The following is a 21,368-nucleotide window of genomic DNA, read 5'->3' as shown; positions in this document are numbered from 1 at the left end:
TCAGAGGTCATTACACATACAGATGATGGGGATCCTGGACTGTTTAATCAGACCTATCATCTCCTACAGGGGTCAGAGGTCAGAGGTCGTTACACATACAGATGATGGGGATCCTGGACTGTTTAATCAGACCTATCATCTCCTACAGGGGTCAGAGGTCATTATAGATGGGGATCCTGGACTATTTAATCAGACCCATCAGCTCCTACAGGGTTCAGGGGTCAGATGTCATTATAGATGGGGATCCTGGACTGTTTAATCAGACCTATCATCTCCTACAGGGGTCAGAGGTCATTATAGATGGGGATCCTGGACTGTTTAATCAGACCCATCATCTCCTACAGGGGTCAGAGGTCAATATAGATGGGGATCCTGGACTACTTAATCAGACCTATCATCTCCTACAGGGGTCAGAGGTCATTACACATACAGATGATGGGGATCCTGGACTGTTTAATCAGACCTATCATCTCCTACAGGGGTCAGAGGTCATTACACATACAGATGATGGGGATCCTGGACTGTTTAATCAGACCTATCATCTCCTACAGGGGTCAGAGGTCATTATAGATGGGGATCCTGGACTGTTTAATCAGACCTATCATCTCCTACAGGGGTCAGAGGTCATTACACATACAGATGATGGGGATCCTGGACTGTTTAATCAGACCTATCATCTCCTACAGGGGTCAGAGGTCATTACACATACAGATGATGGGGATCCTGGACTGTTTAATCAGACCTATCATCTCCTACAGGGGTCAGAGGTCATTACACATACAGATGATGGGGATCCTGGACTGTTTAATCAGACCTATCATCTCCTACAGGGGTCAGAGGTCATTACACATACAGATGATGGGGATCCTGGACTGTTTAATCAGACCCATCATCTCCTACAGGGGTCAGAGGTCATTATAGATGGGGATCCTGGACTATTTAATCAGACCTATCATCTCCTACAGGGGTCAGAGGTCATTACACATACAGATGATGGGGATCCTGGACTGTTTAATCAGACCTATCATCTCCTACAGGGGTCAGAGGTCATTACACATACAGATGATGGGGATCCTGGACTGTTTAATCAGACTGTTTAATCAGACCTATCATCTCCTACAGGGGTCAGAGGTCATTACACATACAGATGATGGGGATCCTGGACTGTTTAATCAGACCTATCATCTCCTACAGGGGTCAGAGGTCATTACACATACAGATGATGGGGATCCTGGACTGTTTAATCAGACCTATCATCTCCTACAGGGGTCAGAGGTCATTACACATACAGATGATGGGGATCCTGGACTGTTTAATCAGACCTATCATCTCCTACAGGGGTCAGAGGTCATTACACATACAGATGATGGGGATCCTGGACTGTTTAATCAGACCTATCATCTCCTACAGGGGTCAGAGGTCATTACACATACAGATGATGGGGATCCTGGACTGTTTAATCAGACCTATCATCTCCTACAGGGGTCAGAGGTCGTTACACATACAGATGATGGGGATCCTGGACTGTTTAATCAGACCTATCATCTCCTACAGGGGTCAGAGGTCATTACACATACAGATGATGGGGATCCTGGACTGTTTAATCAGACCTATCATCTCCTACAGGGGTCAGAGGTCATTACACATACAGATGATGGGGATCCTGGACTGTTTAATCAGACCTATCATCTCCTACAGGGGTCAGAGGTCATTATAGATGGGGATCCTGGACTGTTTAATCAGACCCATCATCTCCTACAGGGGTCAGAGGTCATTATAGATGGGGATCCTGGACTGTTTAATCAGACCTGTCATCTCCTACAGGGGTCAGGGGTCATTATAGTTGGGGATCCTGGACTTTTTAATCAGACCTATCATCTCCTACAGGGGTCAGAGGTCATTATAGATGGGGATCCTGGACTGTTTAATCAGACCCATCATCTCCTACAGGGTTCAGGGGTCAGATGTCATTATAGATGGGGATCCTGGACTATTTAATCAGACCTATCATCTCCTACAGGGGTCAAAGGTCAGAGGTCGTTACACATACAGATGATGGGGATCCTGGACTGTTTAATCAGACCTATCATCTCCTACAGGGGTCAGAGGTCATTATAGATGGGGATCCTGGACTGTTTAATCAGACCCATCATCTGCTACAGGGGTCAAAGGTCATTATAGATGGAGATCCTGGACTATTTAATCAGACCTATCATCTCCTACAGGGGTCAGAGGTCATTATAGATGGAGATCCTGGACTATTTAATCCGACCTATCATCTCCTACAGGGGTCAGAGGTCATTACACATACAGATGATGGGGATCCTGGACTGTTTAATCAGACCTATCATCTCCTACAGGGGTCAGAGGTCAGAGGTCGTTACACATACAGATGATGGGGATCCTGGACTGTTTAATCAGACCTATCATCTCCTACAGGGGTCAGAGGTCATTATAGATGGGGATCCTGGACTATTTAATCAGACCCATCAGCTCCTACAGGGTTCAGGGGTCAGATGTCATTATAGATGGGGATCCTGGACTGTTTAATCAGACCTATCATCTCCTACAGGGGTCAGAGGTCATTATAGATGGGGATCCTGGACTGTTTAATCAGACCCATCATCTCCTACAGGGGTCAGAGGTCAATATAGATGGGGATCCTGGACTACTTAATCAGACCTATCATCTCCTACAGGGGTCAGAGGTCATTACACATACAGATGATGGGGATCCTGGACTGTTTAATCAGACCTATCATCTCCTACAGGGGTCAGAGGTCATTACACATACAGATGATGGGGATCCTGGACTGTTTAATCAGACCTATCATCTCCTACAGGGGTCAGAGGTCATTATAGATGGGGATCCTGGACTGTTTAATCAGACCTATCATCTCCTACAGGGGTCAGAGGTCATTATAGATGGGGATCCTGGACTGTTTAATCAGACCTATCATCTCCTACAGGGGTCAGAGGTCATTATAGATGGGGATCCTGGACTATTTAATCAGACCTATCATCTCCTACAGGGGTCAGAGGTCGTTACACATACAGATGATGGGGATCCTGGACTGTTTAATCAGACCCATCATCTCCTACAGGGGTCAGAGGTCATTATAGATGGGGATCCTGGACTGTTTAATCAGACCTATCATCTCCTACAGGGGTCAGAGGTCATTATAGATGGGGATCCTGGACTATTTAATCAGACCTATCATCTCCTACAGGGGTCAGAGGTCATTACACATACAGATGATGGGGATCCTGGACTGTTTAATCAGACCTATCATCTCCTACAGGGGTCAGAGGTCATTATAGATGGGGATCCTGGACTGTTTAATCAGACCTATCATCTCCTACAGGGGTCAGAGGTCATTATAGATGGGGATCCTGGACTGTTTAATCAGACCTATCATCTCCTACAGGGGTCAGAGGTCATTATAGATGGGGATCCTGGACTATTTAATCAGACCTATCATCTCCTACAGGGGTCAGAGGTCATTATAGATGGGGATCCTGGACTGTTTAATCAGACCTATCATCTCCTACAGGGGTCAGAGGTCATTATAGATGGGGATCCTGGACTATTTAATCAGACCTATCATCTCCTACAGGGGTCAGAGGTCATTACACATACAGATGATGGGGATCCTGGACTGTTTAATCAGACCTATCATCTCCTACAGGGGTCAGAGGTCATTACACATACAGATGATGGGGATCCTGGACTATTTAATCAGACCCATCATCTCCTACAGGGGTCAGAAGTCATTATAGATGGGGATCTGGGTACCTGTATTCCTCCGCGGTCTTCGTTGCCGGCCATGCCGTCTATCTCATCCATGATGAGAACATGTTTACTACTGACTGTCTGAGACGAACCTGGGGAGAGAGAGGGAGGGGAGAGAGAGAGGAGGGGAGAGAGAGAGAGGAGGGGAGAGAGAGAGAGGAGGGGAGAGAGAGAGAGGAGGGGAGAGAGAGAGAGGAGGGGAGAGAGAGAGAGAGGGAGGGGAGAGAGAGAGAGGGAGGGGAGAGAGAGAGAGAGGAGGGGAGGGGAGAGAGAGAGAGGAGGGGAGAGGAGAGAGAGAGAGGAGGGGAGAGAGAGAGAGAGGAGAGAGAGAAGAGAGGAGAGAGAGAGGATGGGAGAGAGAGAGGATGGGAGAGAGAGAGGAGGGGAGAGAGGGAGGAGGGGAGAGAGGGAGGAGGGGAGAGAGGGAGGAGGGGAGAGAGGGAGGAGGGGAGAGAGAGAGGGGAGGGGGGAGAGAGAGAGGAGGGAGAGAGAGAGGAGGGGAGAGAGGGAGGAGGGGAGAGAGGGAGGAGGGGAGAGAGGGAGGGGAGAGAGAGAGGAGGGAGAGAGAGAGAGAGAGGATGGGAGAGAGAGAGAGAGGATGGGAGAGAGAGAATGGGAGAGAGAGAGAGAGACAGAGAGAGAGGGAGGAGGGGAGGAGAGAGAGAGGGAGAGGATGGGAGAGAGAGAGAGAAGGGGAGGAGAGAGAGAGAGAGGATGGGAGAGAGAGAGAGAGGGGGGGAAGGAAACAAATAAGATAATTCCACAATTTGGTTGCAGAAAAATGGTGTGTGTGTGGTGATGTGTGTGTGTGTGTGTGTACCTGTGTAGAAGTTGTTGATACTGGTGTTGTTCAGAGACTCAGCGATCACCTGTTTCAGACTGTTCTTACTGCGAGTACAGCTGGCATTCATCTCTACATAGCTGTAACCCAGCTCCTACACACACACACACACACACACACAGAGAGAAAGAGACAAACAGAAAGTGAGATTTGAACCGGAGAAGACGAGGACAGAGAGTAGTTCAGGAGACAAACAAAGTGAGATTTGAACCGGAGAAGACGAGGACAGAGAGTAGTTCAGGAGACAAACAAAGTGAGATTTGAACCGGAGAAGACGAGGACAGAGAGTAGTTCAGGAGACAAACAGAAAGTGAGATTTGAACCAGAGAAGACGAGGACAGAGAGTAGTTCAGGAGACAAACAGAAAGTGAGATTTGAACTGGAGAAGAGGAGGACAGAGAGTAGTTCAGGAGACAAACAGAAAGTGAGATTTGAACCGGAGAAGAGGAGGACAGAGAGTAGTTCAGGAGACAAACAGAAAGTGAGATTTGAACCGGAGAAGACGAGGACAGACAGTAGTTCAGACTGACCTCACAGACCAAGGCAGCTGTGGTGGTCTTGCCCACGCCAGGAGGTCCAGATAACAGGGCTGCCTTGAAGCTCGAACCATTATCCTTAGTACTGGTGAACTTACCAAACCCTCTCCCTGGGAGAGAGGGAGAACACATACATTATTTATCTACTACTAAGAGAGTATACAAACACTACTAGACAGAGACACAGAGAGAGAGAGAGAGAGAGAGAGAGAGAGAGACAGAGAGAGAGACACAGAGAGAGAGAGAGAGACACAGAGAGAGAGAGAGAGAGAGAGAGAGAGAGAGAGACAGAGAGACAGAGACACAGAGAGAGAGAGACAGAGACACAGAGAGAGAGACAGAGACACAGAGAGAGACAGAGAGAGAGAGACACAGAGAGAGAGAGACAGAGACACAGAGAGAGACAGAGAGAGAGAGACACAGAGAGAGAGAGAGACACAGAGACACAGACAGAGACACAGACAGAGACACAGACAGAGAGAGCGACAGAGAGAGCGACAGAGAGAGCGACAGAGAGAGACACAGAGAGAGACACAGAGAGAGACACAGAGAGAGACACAGAGAGAGAGACAGACAGACCTGCTGGTTTAGCCCCTCCCACTGCATGGTGGGTGTGCCAGTTCTTCAGCCAGCGAAGCAACTTATTGGCTTGGCTCTGGTCTCCCTGCTGACCAATCACAGCCTTCAGATTCTGGGGGCGGTACTTATCCACCCACAGCAGACTGTCTTTGCCCTCATTCGCGGGTGAAGATTTCAGAGTGGCAGAGGAGGAAGATGATTGGCTCTTACCCCCCAAGTCCAGCCCTCTTTTGACCCCTGAACCTGTACCCCTCCCTGGGAGGGTCACGCTGTCCCCTACCCTGACTCCTCGCCCCGACGCTGAGCCAGGTTTGGAGGGGCTGGGGGTCATGGAGCGAGTTTTGGGGGACTGTTTGGGGGTGCGGGAGGTGGTCTTGGTGTCCGGTGTTCTGCTCTTAAATCCCTTGTTCTGATAGGACGAAAGAGGAGATACAACAAATTAACCGGATCAGGGAGAACAGGCCTAGTACTCCGGATCAGGGAGAACAGGCCTAATACTTCCTACATATTAGTAGTATTACATTAGTTATATTAATAGTAGTACATTAGTTATATTAGTAGTATTACATTAGTTATATTAATAGTAGTACATTAGTTATATTAGTAGTATTACACCAGTTACATTAGTTACATTAGTAGTATTACATTAGTTATATTAGTAGTAGGACATTAGTAATATTAGTAGTATTAGTAGTATTACATTAGTAATATTAGTAGTATTACATTAGTAATATTAGTAGTATTACTAGTAGTATTACATTAGTAATATTATTAGTATTACATTAGTAATATTAGTAGTATTACATTAGTAATATTACATTAGTAATATTAGTAGTATTACACCAGTTACATTAGTAATATTACATTAGTAATATTAGTAGTATTACACCAGTTACATTAGTAATATTAGTAGTATTACACCAGTTACATTAGTAATATTACATTAGTAATATTAGTAGTATTACACCAGTTACATTAGTAATATTAGTAGTATTACACCAGTTACATTAGTAATATTACATTAGTAATATTAGTAGTATTACACCAGTTACATTAGTAATATTAGTAGTATTACACCAGTTACATTAGTAATATTAGTAGTATTACACCAGTTATATTAGTAGTATTACACCAGTTATATTAGTAGTATTACACCAGTTACATTAGTTATATTAGTAGTATTGCATTAGTTATATTAGTAGTATTACATAGTTATATTACATTAGTAGTATTACATTAGTTATATTAGTAGTAGTATTACACCAGTTATATTAGTAGTATTACACCAGTTATATTAGTAGTATTACACCAGTTATATTAGTAGTATTACACCAGTTATATTAGTAGTATTACACCAGTTACATTAGTAGTATTACACCAGTTATATTAGTAGTATTACACCAGTTACATTAGTTATATTAGTAGTATTACATTAGTAATATTATTAGTAGTATTACATTAGTAATATTATTAGTAGTATTATATTAGTTATATTATTAGTGGTATTACATTAGTAATATTATTATTAGTATTACATTAGTAATATTAGTAGTATTATATGAGTTATATTAGTAGTATTATATTAGTTATATTAGTAGTATTATATGAGTTATATTAGTAGTATTATATTAGTAATATTAGTAGTATTATATGAGTTATATTAGTAGTATTACCAGGTACTTTAGACCAGAGCCCAATGTTCCCCCTCACCTCTGCCTCGGCAGCAATCAGGTACTTGGACTTCTTCCCTGGTGTACTTCTGATGAGCTCCAACAGACCATCCTCATCCAGGATCTTTGTTCCAAACCCCTCCGCCTGGAGACAGAGAGAGGAGAGAGAGAGAGAGAGAGAGAGAGAGAGAGAGAGAGAGAGAGAGAGAGAGAGAGAGAGAGAGAGAGAGAGAGAGAGAGAGAGAGAGAGAGAGAGAGAGAGAGAGAGAGAGAGAGGAGAGAGAGAGAGAGAGAGAGACAGAGAGGAGAGAGAGAGAGAGAGAGGAGAGAGAGAGAGAGAGAGAGAGGAGAGAGAGAGAGAGAGAGAGAGAGAGAGAGAGAGAGAGAGAGAGAGAGAGGAGAGAGAGAGAGGAGAGAGAGAGAGGAGAGAGAGGAGAGAGACGAGAGAGGAGCTATATTGAAAAAAACTGAGGTCAAAGGGAGAGAACGAGAGAGAGAACGAGAGAGAGAGCGAACGAGAGAGAGAGAACGAGAGAGAGAGAACGAGAGAAAACGAGAGAGAAAACGAGAGAGAGAAAACGAGAGAGAGAACAAGAGAAAACGAGAGAGAGAGAGAAAACGAGAGAGAGAGAAAACGAGAGAGCGAAAACGAGAGAGAGAACGAGAGAGAGCGAAAACGAGAGAGAGAACGTGAGAGAGCGAAAACGAGAGAGAGCGATTGAAAGAGACAGAGAGAGGTAAATAAATTAACCCTTTGTGTACCTTCTCAGTCTTGGTGACTCCTCCATCTCTGCCCATCACCAGGTATGTCGTCCTCTTACTGATGTTACCGGTCACCTTCCCTCCATAGCGCTCTATCAGGGACTTAGCATCCTCACGTTCCATACTCTCCAACACACCAGAGATCACAAACACACATCCCTCCAGGCAGTTCTCTGCTCCCTGCACACACACAATTTATACACACACACACACAGGTTATACACACACACACACACAGATTACACACACACACACACACAGATTACACACACACACACACAGACACACACACACACACACACACACAGGTGTTATAGTGGTTACAGTGGGTATGTGTTTAGACCCCCCTGTGGGTGTGTGTTTAGACCCCAGTGGGTATGTGTTTATACCCCCCTGTGGGTATGTGTTTATACCCCCCTGTGGGTATGTGTTTATACCCCCCTGTGGGTATGTGTTTATACCCCCCTGTGGGTATGTGTTTATACCCCCCTGTGGGTATGTGTTTATACCCCCCTGTGGGTATGTGTTTATACACCCCTGTGGGTATGTGTTTATACCCCCCTGTGGGTGTGTGTTTATACCCCCCTGTGGGTGTGTGTTTATACCCCCCTGTGGGTGTGTGTTTAGACCCCCCTGTGGGTGTGTGTTTAGACCCCCCTGTGGGTGTGTGTTTAGACCCCACTGGGTGTGTGTTTAGACCCCAGTGGGTGTGTGTTTATACCCCCCAGTGGGTGTGTGTTTATACCCCCCAGTGGGTATGTGGTTAGACCCCAGTGGGTATGTGTTTAGACCCCCAGTGGGTATGTGTTTAGACCCCCAGTGGGTGTGTGTTTAGACCCCAGTGGGTGTGTGTTTATACCCCCCTGTGGGTATGTGTTTATACCCCCCTGTGGGTATGTGTTTATACCCCCCTGTGGGTATGTTTTTATACCCCAGTGGGTGTGTTTATACCCCCCAGTGGGTGTGTGTTTATACCCCCCTGTGGGTGTGTGTTTAGACCCCAGTGGGTATGTGTTTAGACCCCAGTGGGTATGTGTTTAGACCCCCCTGTGGGTGTGTGTTTAGACCCCCCTGTGGGTGTGTGTTTAGACCCCCCTGTGGGTGTGTGTTTAGACCCCCCTGTGGGTATGTGTTTATACCCCCCTGTGGGTATGTGTTTAGATCCCAGTGGGTGTGTGTTTAGACCCCAGTGGGTGTGTGTTTAGACCCCAGTGGGTGTGTGTTTAGACCCCAGTGGGTGTGTGTTTAGACCCCAGTGGGTGTGTGTTTAGACCCCAGTGGGTGTGTGTTTATACCCCCAGTGGGTGTGTGTTTATACCCCCAGTGGGTGTGTGTTTATACCCCCGGTGGGTGTGTGTTTATACCCCCGGTGGGTGTGTGTTTATACCCCCGGTGGGTGTGTGTTTATACCCCCGGTGGGTGTGTGTTTATACCCCCGGTGGGTGTGTGTTTATACCCCCGGTGGGTGTGTGTTTATACCCCCAGTGGGTGTGTGTTTATACCCCCAGTGGGTGTGTTTATACCCCCAGTGGGTGTGTGTTTATACCCCCAGTGGGTGTGTGTTTATACCCCCAGTGGGTGTGTGTTTATACCCCCAGTGGGTGTGTGTTTATACCCCCAGTGGGTGTGTGTTTATACCCCCAGTGGGTGTGTGTTTATACCCCCAGTGGGTGTGTGTTTATACCCCCAGTGGGTGTGTGTTTAGACCCCAGTGGGTGTGTGTTTAGACCCCAGTGGGTGTGTGTTTAGACCCCAGTGGGTATGTGTTTAGATCCCAGTGGGTGTGTGTTTAGACCCCAGTGGGCTTGTGTTTAGACCCCAGTGGGCTTGTGTTTAGACCCCAGTGGGCTTGTGTTTAGACCCCAGTGGGCTTGTGTTTAGACCCCAGTGGGCTTGTGTTTAGACCCCAGTGGGCTTGTGTTTAGACCCCAGTGGGCTTGTGTTTAGACCCCAGTGGGTATGTGTTTGTCTTACAGTGGGTATGTGTTTAGACCCCAGTGGGCTTGTGTTTAGACCCCAGTGGGCTTGTGTTTAGACCCCAGTGGGCTTGTGTTTAGACCCCAGTGGGCTTGTGTTTAGACCCCAGTGGGTATGTGTTTAGACCCCAGTGGGTATGTGTTTAGACCCCAGTGGGTATGTGTTTGTCTTACAGTGGGTATGGGTTTAGATCCCAGTGGGTATGTGTTTAGACCCTAGTGGGTATGTGTTTAGACCCTAGTAGGTATGTGTTTAGACCCTAGTGGGTATGTGTTTAGATCCCAGTGGGTATGTGTTTAGATCCCAGTAGGTATGTGTTTAGATCCCAGTGGGTATGGGTTTAGGTCCCAGTGGGTATGGGTTTAGATCCCAGTGGGTATGGGTTTAGACCCCAGTGGGTATGGGTTTAGATCCCAGGGCTGTGTGACTGTCTTACAGTGGGTATGTGTTTAGACCCCAGTGGATGTGTTTAGACCCCAGTGGGTATGTGTTTAGACCACAGTGGGTATGTGTTTAGACCACAGTGGGTATGTGTTTAGACCACAGTGGGTATGTGTTTAGACCCCAGTGGGTATGTGTTTAGACCCCAGTGGGTATGTGTTTAGACCCCAGTGGGTATGTGTTTAGACCCCAGTGGGTATGTGTTTAGACCCCAGTGGGTATGTGTTTAGACCCCAGTGGGTATGTGTTTAGACCCCAGTGGGTATGTGTTTAGACCCCAGTGGGTATGTGTTTAGACCCCAGTGGGTATGGGTTTAGATCCCGGTGGGTATGTGTTTAGATCCCAGTGGGTATGTGTTTAGACCCCAGTGGGTATGTGTTTAGATCCCAGTGGGTATGTGTTTAGATCCCAGTGGGTATGTGTTTAGATCCCAGGACTGTGTGTTTGTCTTACAGTGGGTATGGGTTTAGATCCCAGGGCTCTGGGTCCGTCTCGGTTCAGGAAACTACGGAAGGCTGAGGAGTTCCCTCGCTTCTTCTCCGATTCCTCTGGACTGGTGCTCTGGACACACACACACACACACACACACACGGTTACAGAGTCACAGTTACACACAGTCACAGAGTCACACACACAGTCACACACAGTCACAGAGTCACTCACAGTTACACACAGTCACAGAGTCACTCACAGTCACACACAGTCACAGAGTCACTCACAGTCACACAGTCACAGAGTCACTCACAGTTACACACAGTCACAGAGTCACTCACAGTCACACACAGTCACAGAGTCACTCACAGTTACACACAGTCACAGAGTCACTCACAGTCACAGAGTCACTCACAGTCACAGAGTCACTCACAGTCACACACAGTCACAGAGTCACTCACAGTCACAGAGTCACTCACAGTCACACACAGTCACAGAGTCACACACAGTCACAGAGTCACTCACAGTCACACACAGTCACAGAGTCACAGAGTCACTCACAGTCACACACAGTCACAGAGTCACACACAGTCACTCAGTCACAGAGTCACTCACAGTCACAGAGTCACTCACAGTCACACACAGTCACAGAGTCACTCACAGTCACAGAGTCACTCACAGTCACACACAGTCACAGAGTCACTCACAGTCACACACAGTCACACACAGTCACAGAGTCACTCACAGTCACTCAGTCACAGAGTCACTCACAGTTACACACAGTCACAGAGTCACTCACAGTCACAGAGTCACTCACAGTCACAGTCACTCACAGTCACACACAGTCACAGAGTCACTCATAGTCACTCACAGTCACAGAGTCACTCACAGTCACACACAGTCACAGAGTCACTCACAGTCACACACAGTCACAGAGTCACTCACAGTCAGACACAGTCACACAGTCACAGTCAGGAAGTCACAGTCACAGAGTCACTCACAGTCACAGAGTCACTCACAGTCACACACAGTCACAGAGTCACTCACAGTCACTCACAGTCACAGAGTCACTCACAGTCACACACAGTCACAGAGTCACTCACAGTCACACACAGTCACAGAGTCACTCACAGTCAGACACAGTCACACAGTCACAGTCAGGAAGTCACAGTCACAGAGTCACTCACAGTCACAGAGTCACTCACAGTCACACACAGTCACAGAGTCACTCACAGTCACACAGTCACAGTCAGGAAGTCACAGTCACAGAGTCACTCACAGTCAGACACAGTCACACAGTCACAGTCAGGAAGTCACAGTCACAGAGTCACTCACAGTCACAGTCAGGAAGTCACAGTCACAGAGTCACTCACAGTCACAGAGTCACTCACAGTCACACACAGTCACAGAGTCACTCACAGTCAGACACAGTCACACAGTCACAGTCAGGAAGTCACAGTCACAGAGTCACTCACAGTCAGACACAGTCACACAGTCACAGTCAGGAAGTCACAGTCACAGAGTCACTCACAGTCACAGTCAGGAAGTCACAGAGTCACTCACAGTCACAGAGTCACTCACAGTCACAGAGTCACTCACAGTCACAGTCAGGAAGTCACAGAGTCACTCACAGTCACAGAGTCACTCACAGTCACAGAGTCACTCACAGTCACAGTCAGGAAGTCACAGAGTCACTCACAGTCACAGAGTCACTCACAGTCACACAGTCACAGAGTCACTCACAGTCACAGAGTCACTCACAGTCACACAGTCACTCACAGTCACACAGTCACAGAGTCACTCACAGTCACACAGTCACAGAGTCACTCACAGTCACACAGTCACAGAGTCACTCACAGTCACAGAGTCACTCACAGTCACAGAGTCACTCACAGTCACACAGTCACAGAGTCACTCACAGTCACAGAGTCACTCACAGTCACAGAGTCACTCACAGTCACACACAGTCACAGAGTCACACACAGTCACACACAGTCACTCAGTCACACACAGTCACAGAGTCACTCACAGTCACACACAGTCACAGAGTCACTCACAGTCACAGAGTCACTCACAGTCACAGAGTCACTCACAGTCACAGAGTCACTCACAGTCACAGAGTCACTCACAGTCACACAGTCACAGAGTCACTCACAGTCACAGAGTCACTCACAGTCACAGAGTCACTCACAGTCACACACAGTCACAGAGTCACACACAGTCACACACAGTCACTCAGTCACACACAGTCACAGAGTCACTCACAGTCACACAGTCACAGAGTCACTCACAGTCACACAGTCACAGAGTCACTCACAGTCACAGAGTCACTCACAGTCACAGAGTCACTCACAGTCACAGAGTCACTCACAGTCACACAGTCACAGAGTCACTCACAGTCACAGAGTCACTCACAGTCACAGAGTCACTCACAGTCACACACAGTCACAGAGTCACTCACAGTCACAGAGTCACACACAGTCACTCAGTCACACACAGTCACAGAGTCACTCACAGTCACACAGTCACAGAGTCACTCACAGTCACAGAGTCACTCACAGTCACAGAGTCACTCACAGTCACAGAGTCACTCACAGTCACACAGTCACAGAGTCACTCACAGTCACAGAGTCACTCACAGTCACAGAGTCACACACAGTCACAGAGTCACTCACAGTCACACACAGTCACAGAGTCACACACAGTCACTCAGTCACACACAGTCACAGAGTCACTCACAGTCACACAGTCACAGAGTCTCTCACAGTCACAGAGTCACTCACAGTCACAGAGTCACTCACAGTCACAGAGTCACTCACAGTCACAGAGTCACTCACAGTCACAGTCAGGAAGTTTTGGGTTATTTTCTTTAGACGATAACTGTTGATGTAAAACGTTTCACCTCTTTCTTGGGGGAGGTTTTAAGAGTCGTGGGCGTGGTCACCATGGTTACACTTCCTGTTCTGAGCTTGGACTTCCTGTCTGTGCTCGAAGGGGTTAGGAACTCCTTTTTGGGAGAGACAGACGCGTTGATACTCAGATTTGTCTTGCCTCCTCCTTCCTCTTCCTCCTCCCTTTTCTTCATCACGGACAGTTTGGAACTGGTCTTAACAAGAGGGGGGACCTTTTTAGGGGACGGCCCGATCACGTCCTGGTTGTGATCCCGCCCATTGGGCTGTGATTGGCTGGCGGTGTTGCTGTGGGAGGAGTTAGCGCTGCTTTTGTTGGCTGACGTGGCAGACCCCAGATCCTCACCAGAGTATTTACGAGCCTGGACACACACACACACAGACACACACACAAAGACACATAAATATATATAGAGACATGTTGAATCTTTCAGAGAGAGAAAGAGAGAGTTTGTAGTGTGTGTGTGTGTGTACTCTTCACCTTTTTGGCGTGTGGTTGTTGGTCCAACATGGCCAGCGTCTTGGCAAACTCCTCGTCCTCGTGGACCTGCCTCTCCAACTCCATGTCCTCGTCCATCTGTAGCTGCTGGGCGATGACCTCATCAGTCAGCGACTCATCAGGGTCCTGAGAGAGCTGGACGAACAACACACAGTGGTCAACAACGACAACCAGTCGACTAGTCAGACTACACCTGGGTCTCATCAACAACAACTAGTCAGACTACACACTAGACCTGGGTCTCATCAACAACAACTAGTCAGACTACACACTAGACCTGGGCCTCATCAACAACAACTAGTCAGACTACACACTAGACCTGGGTCTCATCAACAACAACTAGTCAGACTACACACTAGACCTGGGTCTCATCAACAACAACTAGTCAGACTACACACTAGACCTGGGCCTCATCAACAACAACTAGTCAACTAGTCAGACTACACACTAGCCCTGGGTCCTGAGAAGGCTGGAGGGAGAGTAGAGAGTAGAGAGAGTTTTCCTCACAGTTTTCCTCTTGGTACTGGCCACCAGTTTCCTGTCCGGTCTCATCAACAACAACTAGTCAGACTACACACTAGCCCTGGGTCCTGAGAAGGCTGGAGGGAGAGTAGAGAGAGAGTTTTCCTCACAGTTTTCCTCTTGGTACTGGCCACCAGTTTCCTGTCCGGTCTCATCAACAACAACTAGTCAACTAGTCAGACTACACACTAGCCCTGGGTCCTGAGAAGGCTGGAGGGAGAGTAGAGAGAGAGAGTTTTCCTCACAGTTTTCCTCTTGGTACTGGCCACCAGTTTCCTGTCCGGTCTCATCAACAACAACTAGTCAGACTACACACTAGCCCTGGGTCTCATCAACAACAACTAGTCAACTAGTCAGACTACACACTAGCCCTGGGTCCTGAGAAGGCTGGAGGGAGAGTAGAGAGAGAGAGTTTTCCTCACAGTTTTCCTCTTGGTACTGGCCACCAGTTTCCTGTCCGGTCTCATCAACAACAATTAGTCAGACTACACACTAGCCCTGGGTCCTGAGAAGGCTGGAGGGAGAGTAGAGAGAGAGAGTTTTCCTCACAGTTTTCCTCTTGGTACTGGCCACCAGTCTCCTGTCCGACCGCTGCACACTCCCACTGCCAAAGTAGTCCAGGACAGAGGTGGGGGTGCGTTTGGTCTGCGGGGGCGCTGATTTAGGGGTGACGGGGGCTGGAGGAGACTTCTTCATCCCTCCTTTCCCTGTGGCGGGAACAAGGGTGGGTTTCGGGGGGGACCTGTGGCTCTCTTTGGTCCCGGGGCGGGCCTTTCCTGGTTTGGGCACTCCATTACCCTGGGGCTTAGCCTGGGACTTCTTCAGAGACAGGAAGTTATCGCTGTCTGAATCTACAGAGGGGAGGAGAGAGGGGGGGCGGGGGGAGAGAGAAAGAGAGACAGAAAGAGACAGAGAGAGAGAAAGACAGAGAGAGAGAAAGAGACAAAGAGAGAGAAAGAGAGAGAGAGACAGAGAGAGAGAGAGAAAGAGAGAGAGACAGAGAGAGAGAAAGAGAGAGAGAGAGACAGAGAGACAGAGAGAAAGAGAGAGAAAGAGAGAGAAAGAGAGAGAAAGAGAGAGAGACAGAGGCAGAGAAACAGGAGGGAAAAGAGTCTGTCAGGATGATTCATATTCTGATACATGTTACTAGAGTCTGTCAGGATGATTCATATTCTGATACATGTTACTAGAGTCTGTCAGGATGATTCATATTCTGATACATGTTACTAGAGTCTGTCAGGATGATTCATATTCTGATACATGTTACTAGAGTCTGTCAGGATGATTCATATTCTGATACGTTACTAGAGTCTGTCAGGATGATTCATATTCTGATACGTTACTAGAGTCTGTCAGGATGATTCATATTCTGATACATGTTACTAGAGTCTGTCAGGATGATTCATATTCTGATACGTTACTAGAGTCTGTCAGGATGATTCATATTCTGATACGTTACTAGAGTCTGTCAGGATGATTCATATTCTTATCTGTTACTAGAGTCTGTCAGGATGATTCATATTCTGATACGTTACTAGAGTCTGTCAGGATGATTCATATTCTGATACGTTACTAGAGTCTGTCAGGATGATTCATATTCTGATACACGTTACTAGAGTCTGTCAGGATGATTCATATTCTGATACACGTTACTAGAGTCTGTCAGGATGATTCATATTCTGATACACGTTACTAGAGTCTGTGAGGATGATTCATATTCTGATACGTTACTAGAGTCTGTGAGGATGATTCATATTCTGATACGTTACTAGAGTCTGTCAGGACGATTCATATTCTGATACACGTTACTAGAGTCTGTCAGGATGATTCATATTCTGATACACGTTACTAGAGTCTGTGAGGATGATTCATATTCTGATCTGTTACTAGAGTCTGTCAGGATGATTCATATTCTGATACACGTTACTAGAGTCTGTCAGGATGATTCATATTCTGATCTGTTACTAGAGTCTGTCAGGATGATTCATATTCTGATACGTTACTAAAGTCTGTCAGGATGATTCATATTCTCCCGTTTAGTTCTGGTATTCTGCCGTTATTTCCGGTACGTCCCGGTATTCTCCCGTTATGGAGTCTCGTCTGTCTCACCTGTCTCAGAGACGTACTGCACAGGGTCTTTCTTGGCAGGAGGAAGAGGAGCCGGAGGAAGAGGAAGGTTTGGTTTCTGGGCCTTCTGCTTCACTACCTCCTCCTCAGAGTCTACAGGAGGGAGTGGGGGGGAAAGGGAGGGAGGTGGCGAGGGAGGGAGGGAGGGGGGGGGGAGAGGGAGGGAGGGGGGAGAGGGGAGGAGAGAGGGAGGGGGAAAGGGAGAGAGGGAGAGGAGAGAGGGAGGTAGGGGGAGAGGAGAGAGGGAGGGAAGTAGGGGGAGAGGGAGGGAGGTAGGGGGAGAGGGAGGGAGGGAGGGGGAGGGAGGGAGGGAGGGAGGGGGGAGAGGGAGGGAGGGGGGAGAGGGGAGGAGAGAGGGAGGTAGGGGGAGAGGAGAGAGGGAGGGGAGGGATGTTTGGTGATGACAACAACAAAAATAGCCAAGTGACTAACTTAACCATTACCTTGTGTTGTAGACATGAGACCACAGACACAAGCAGCTGGTTAGTGGCTGGAGTGAACAACAGGAAACCCTCCTTAAGACTCGGGAGGAAACCCTCCTTAAGACTCGGGAGGAAACCCTCCTTAAGACTCGGGAGGAAACCCTCCTTAAGACTCGGGAGGAAACCCTCCTTAAGACTCGGGAGGAAACCCTCCTTAACCTCGGGAGGAAACCCTCCTTAACCTCGGGAGGAAACCCTCCTTAACCTCGGGAGGAAACCCTCCTTAACTTTAGACTCGACGGACTCTTACAAAGAAATTACTTATTTTTTCTAGTTTCAGAAACCCCCTGCAGGATGACCCCCATATTCTAAGATAACAGCCAGAGAAGGTGTTGTTTTTTCCCCAGAAACCCCCTGCAGGATGACCCCCATATTCTAAGATAACAGCCAGAGAAGGTGTTGTTTTTTCCCAGAAACCACCCTGCAGGATGACCCCCATATTCTAAGATAACAGCCAGAGAAGGTGTTGTTTTTTCCCAGAAACCCCCTGCAGGATGACCCCCATATTCTAAGATAACAGCCAGAGAAGGTGTTGTTTTTTCCCCAGAAACCCCCTGCAGGATGACCCCAATATTCTAAGATAACAGCCAGAGAAGGTGTTGTTTTTTCCCAGAAACCACCCTGCAGGATGACCCCCATATTCTAAGATAACAGCCAGAGAAGGTGTTGTTTTTCCCCAGAAACCCCCCTGCAGGATGACCCCCATATTCTATGATAACAGCCAGAGAAGGTGTTCTGTTTTTCCCCAGAAACCCCCTGCAGGATGACCCCCATATTCTATGATAACAGCCAGAGAAGGTGTTCTGTTTTTCCCCAGAAGGCCCGTTGGACATCAGTGCGCTCTGTCCGTTTGAGTTTACAACCAAAACAGGTTGAACGAATATGAAAGAGTAGAAACGCTGGTCGATTAAAGTCTGACTCCACAGAGACATATTTATACATGTTGAGCATGACAAATCATTATGACCCCCGACCCTCTGACCTCACAGAGACATATTTATACATGTTGAGCATGACAAAATCATTATGACCCCCCGCCCCTCTGACCTCACATAGACATATTTATACATGTTGAGCATGACAAATCATTATGACCCCCGCCCCTCTGACCTCACAGAGACATATTTATACATGTTGAGCATGACAAATCATTATGACCCCCGACCCTCTGACCTCACAGAGACATATTTATACATGTTGAGCATGACAAATCATTATGACCCCCCGCCCCTCTGACCTCACAGAGACATATTTATACATGTTGAGCATGACAAATCATTATGACCCCCGACCCTCTGACCCCCGACCCTCGCCTCTCTGACCTCACAGAGACATATTTATACATGTTGAGCATGACAAATCATTATGACCCCCCGCCCCTCTGACCTCACAGAGACATATTTATACATGTTGAGCATGACAAATCATTATGACCCCCCGCCCCTCTGACCCCCGCTCCTCTGACCTCACAGAGACATATTTATACATGTTGAGCATGACAAAATCATTATGACCCCCCGCCCCTCTGACCTCACAGAGACATATTTATACATGTTGAGCATGACAAAATCATTATGACCCCCCGCCCCTCTGACCTCACAGAGACATATTTATACATGTTGAGCATGACAAAATCATTATGACCCCCCGCCCCTCTGACCTCACAGAGACATATTTATACATGTTGAGCATGACAAAATCATTATGACCCCCCGCCCCTCTGACCTCACAGAGACATATTTATACATGTTGAGCATGACAAAATCATTATGACCCCCCGCCCCTCTGACCTCACAGAGACATATTTATACATGTTGAGCATGACAAAATCATTATGACCCCCCGCCCCTCTGACCTCACAGAGACATATTTATACATGTTGAGCATGACAAAATCATTATGACCCCCCGCCCCTCTGACCTCACAGAGACATATTTATACATGTTGAGCATGACAAAATCATTATGACCCCCCGCCCCTCTGACCTCACAGAGACATATTTATACATGTTGAGCATGACAAAATCATTATGACCCCCCGCCCCTCTGACCTCACAGAGACATATTTATACATGTTGAGCATGACAAAATCATTATGACCCCCCGCCCCTCTGACCTCACAGAGACATATTTATACATGTTGAGCATGACAAAATCATTATGACCCCACGCCCCTCTGACCTCACAGAGACATATTTATACATGTTGAGCATGACAAAATCATTATGACCCCCCGCCCCTCTGACCTCACAGAGACATATTTATACATGTTGAGCATGACAAAATCATTATGACCCCCCGCCCCTCTGACCTCACAGAGACATATTTATACATGTTGAGCATGACAAAATCATTATGACCCCTGACCCTCTGACCTCACAGAGACATATTTATACATGTTGAGCATGACAAAATCATTATGACCCCTGACCCTCTGACCCCCCGCCCCTCTGACCTCACAGAGACATATTTATACATGTTGAGCATGACAAAATCATTATGACCCCCCGCCCCTCTGACCTCACAGAGACATATTTATACATGTTGAGCATGACAAAATCATTATGACCCCCCGCCCCTCTGACCTCACAGAGACATATTTATACATGTTGAGCATGACAAAATCATTATGACCCCCCGCCCCTCTGACCTCACAGAGACATATTTATACATGTTGAGCATGACAAAATCATTATGACCCCCCGCCCCTCTGACCTCACAGAGACATATTTATACATGTTGAGCATGACAAAATCATTATGACCCCCCGCCCCTCTGACCTCACAGAGACATATTTATACATGTTGAGCATGACAAAATCATTATGACCCCCCGCCCCTCTGACCTCACAGAGACATATTTATACATGTTGAGCATGACAAAATCATTATGACCCCCCGCCCCTCTGACCTCACAGAGACATATTTATACATGTTGAGCATGACAAAATCATTATGACCCCCCGCCCCTCTGACCTCACAGAGACATATTTATACATGTTGAGCATGACAAAATCATTATGACCCCCCGCCCCTCTGACCTCACAGAGACATATTTATACATGTTGAGCATGACAAAATCATTATGACCCCCCGCCCCTCTGACCTCACAGAGACATATTTATACATGTTGAGCATGACAAAATCATTATGACCCCCCGCCCCTCTGACCTCACAGAGACATATTTATACATGTTGAGCATGACAAAATCATTATGACCCCCCGCCCCTCTGACCTCACAGAGACATATTTATACATGTTGAGCATGACAAAATCATTATGACCCCCCGCCCCTCTGACCTCACAGAGACATATTTATACATGTTGAGCATGACAAAATCATTATGACCCCTGACCCTCTGACCTCACAGAGACATATTTATACATGTTGAGCATGACAAAATCATTATGACCCCTGACCCTCTGACCCCCCGCCCCTCTGACCTCACAGAGACATATTTATACATGTTGAGCATGACAAAATCATTATGACCCCCCGCCCCTCTGACCTCACAGAGACATATTTATACATGTTGAGCATGACAAAATCATTATGACCCCCCGCCCCTCTGACCTCACAGAGACATATTTATACATGTTGAGCATGACAAAATCATTATGACCCCCCGCCCCTCTGACCTCACAGAGACATATTTATACATGTTGAGCATGACAAAATCATTATGACCCCCCGCCCCTCTGACCTCACAGAGACATATTTATACATGTTGAGCATGACAAAATCATTATGATCCCCCGCCCCTCTGACCTCACAGAGACATATTTATACATGTTGAGC

The 21,368-nt window shown here is 47.2% G+C and overlaps 1 protein-coding gene across 1 annotated transcript in view; it reads right to left on the bottom strand.

Moving 5' to 3' along the window:
• Nucleotides 1-21,368, bottom strand: part of LOC139419155 (replication factor C subunit 1-like) — an 86,427-nt gene that overhangs the window by 55,738 nt on the left and 9,321 nt on the right. The window contains exons 4-14 of the mRNA XM_071169131.1: nucleotides 17,071-17,181; nucleotides 15,511-15,812; nucleotides 14,422-14,574; nucleotides 13,934-14,302; nucleotides 11,053-11,160; nucleotides 8,181-8,360; nucleotides 7,459-7,563; nucleotides 5,749-6,157; nucleotides 5,164-5,279; nucleotides 4,613-4,727; nucleotides 3,796-3,884 (exon numbers count right to left, since the gene is read on the bottom strand). Coding sequence (XP_071025232.1) covers nucleotides 3,796-3,884; nucleotides 4,613-4,727; nucleotides 5,164-5,279; nucleotides 5,749-6,157; nucleotides 7,459-7,563; nucleotides 8,181-8,360; nucleotides 11,053-11,160; nucleotides 13,934-14,302; nucleotides 14,422-14,574; nucleotides 15,511-15,812; nucleotides 17,071-17,181 — 2,057 coding nt within the window. The remainder of the gene's footprint in view (nucleotides 1-3,795; nucleotides 3,885-4,612; nucleotides 4,728-5,163; nucleotides 5,280-5,748; nucleotides 6,158-7,458; nucleotides 7,564-8,180; nucleotides 8,361-11,052; nucleotides 11,161-13,933; nucleotides 14,303-14,421; nucleotides 14,575-15,510; nucleotides 15,813-17,070; nucleotides 17,182-21,368) is intronic.

This window comes from Oncorhynchus clarkii, chromosome 10 (assembly GCF_045791955.1).
Source record: "Oncorhynchus clarkii lewisi isolate Uvic-CL-2024 chromosome 10, UVic_Ocla_1.0, whole genome shotgun sequence".
NCBI classification, from domain to species: Eukaryota; Metazoa; Chordata; class Actinopteri; order Salmoniformes; family Salmonidae; genus Oncorhynchus; species Oncorhynchus clarkii.
The sequence above is the reverse complement of the archived record's forward strand: the minus strand, read 5'-3'. Positions and strand labels throughout refer to the sequence as shown.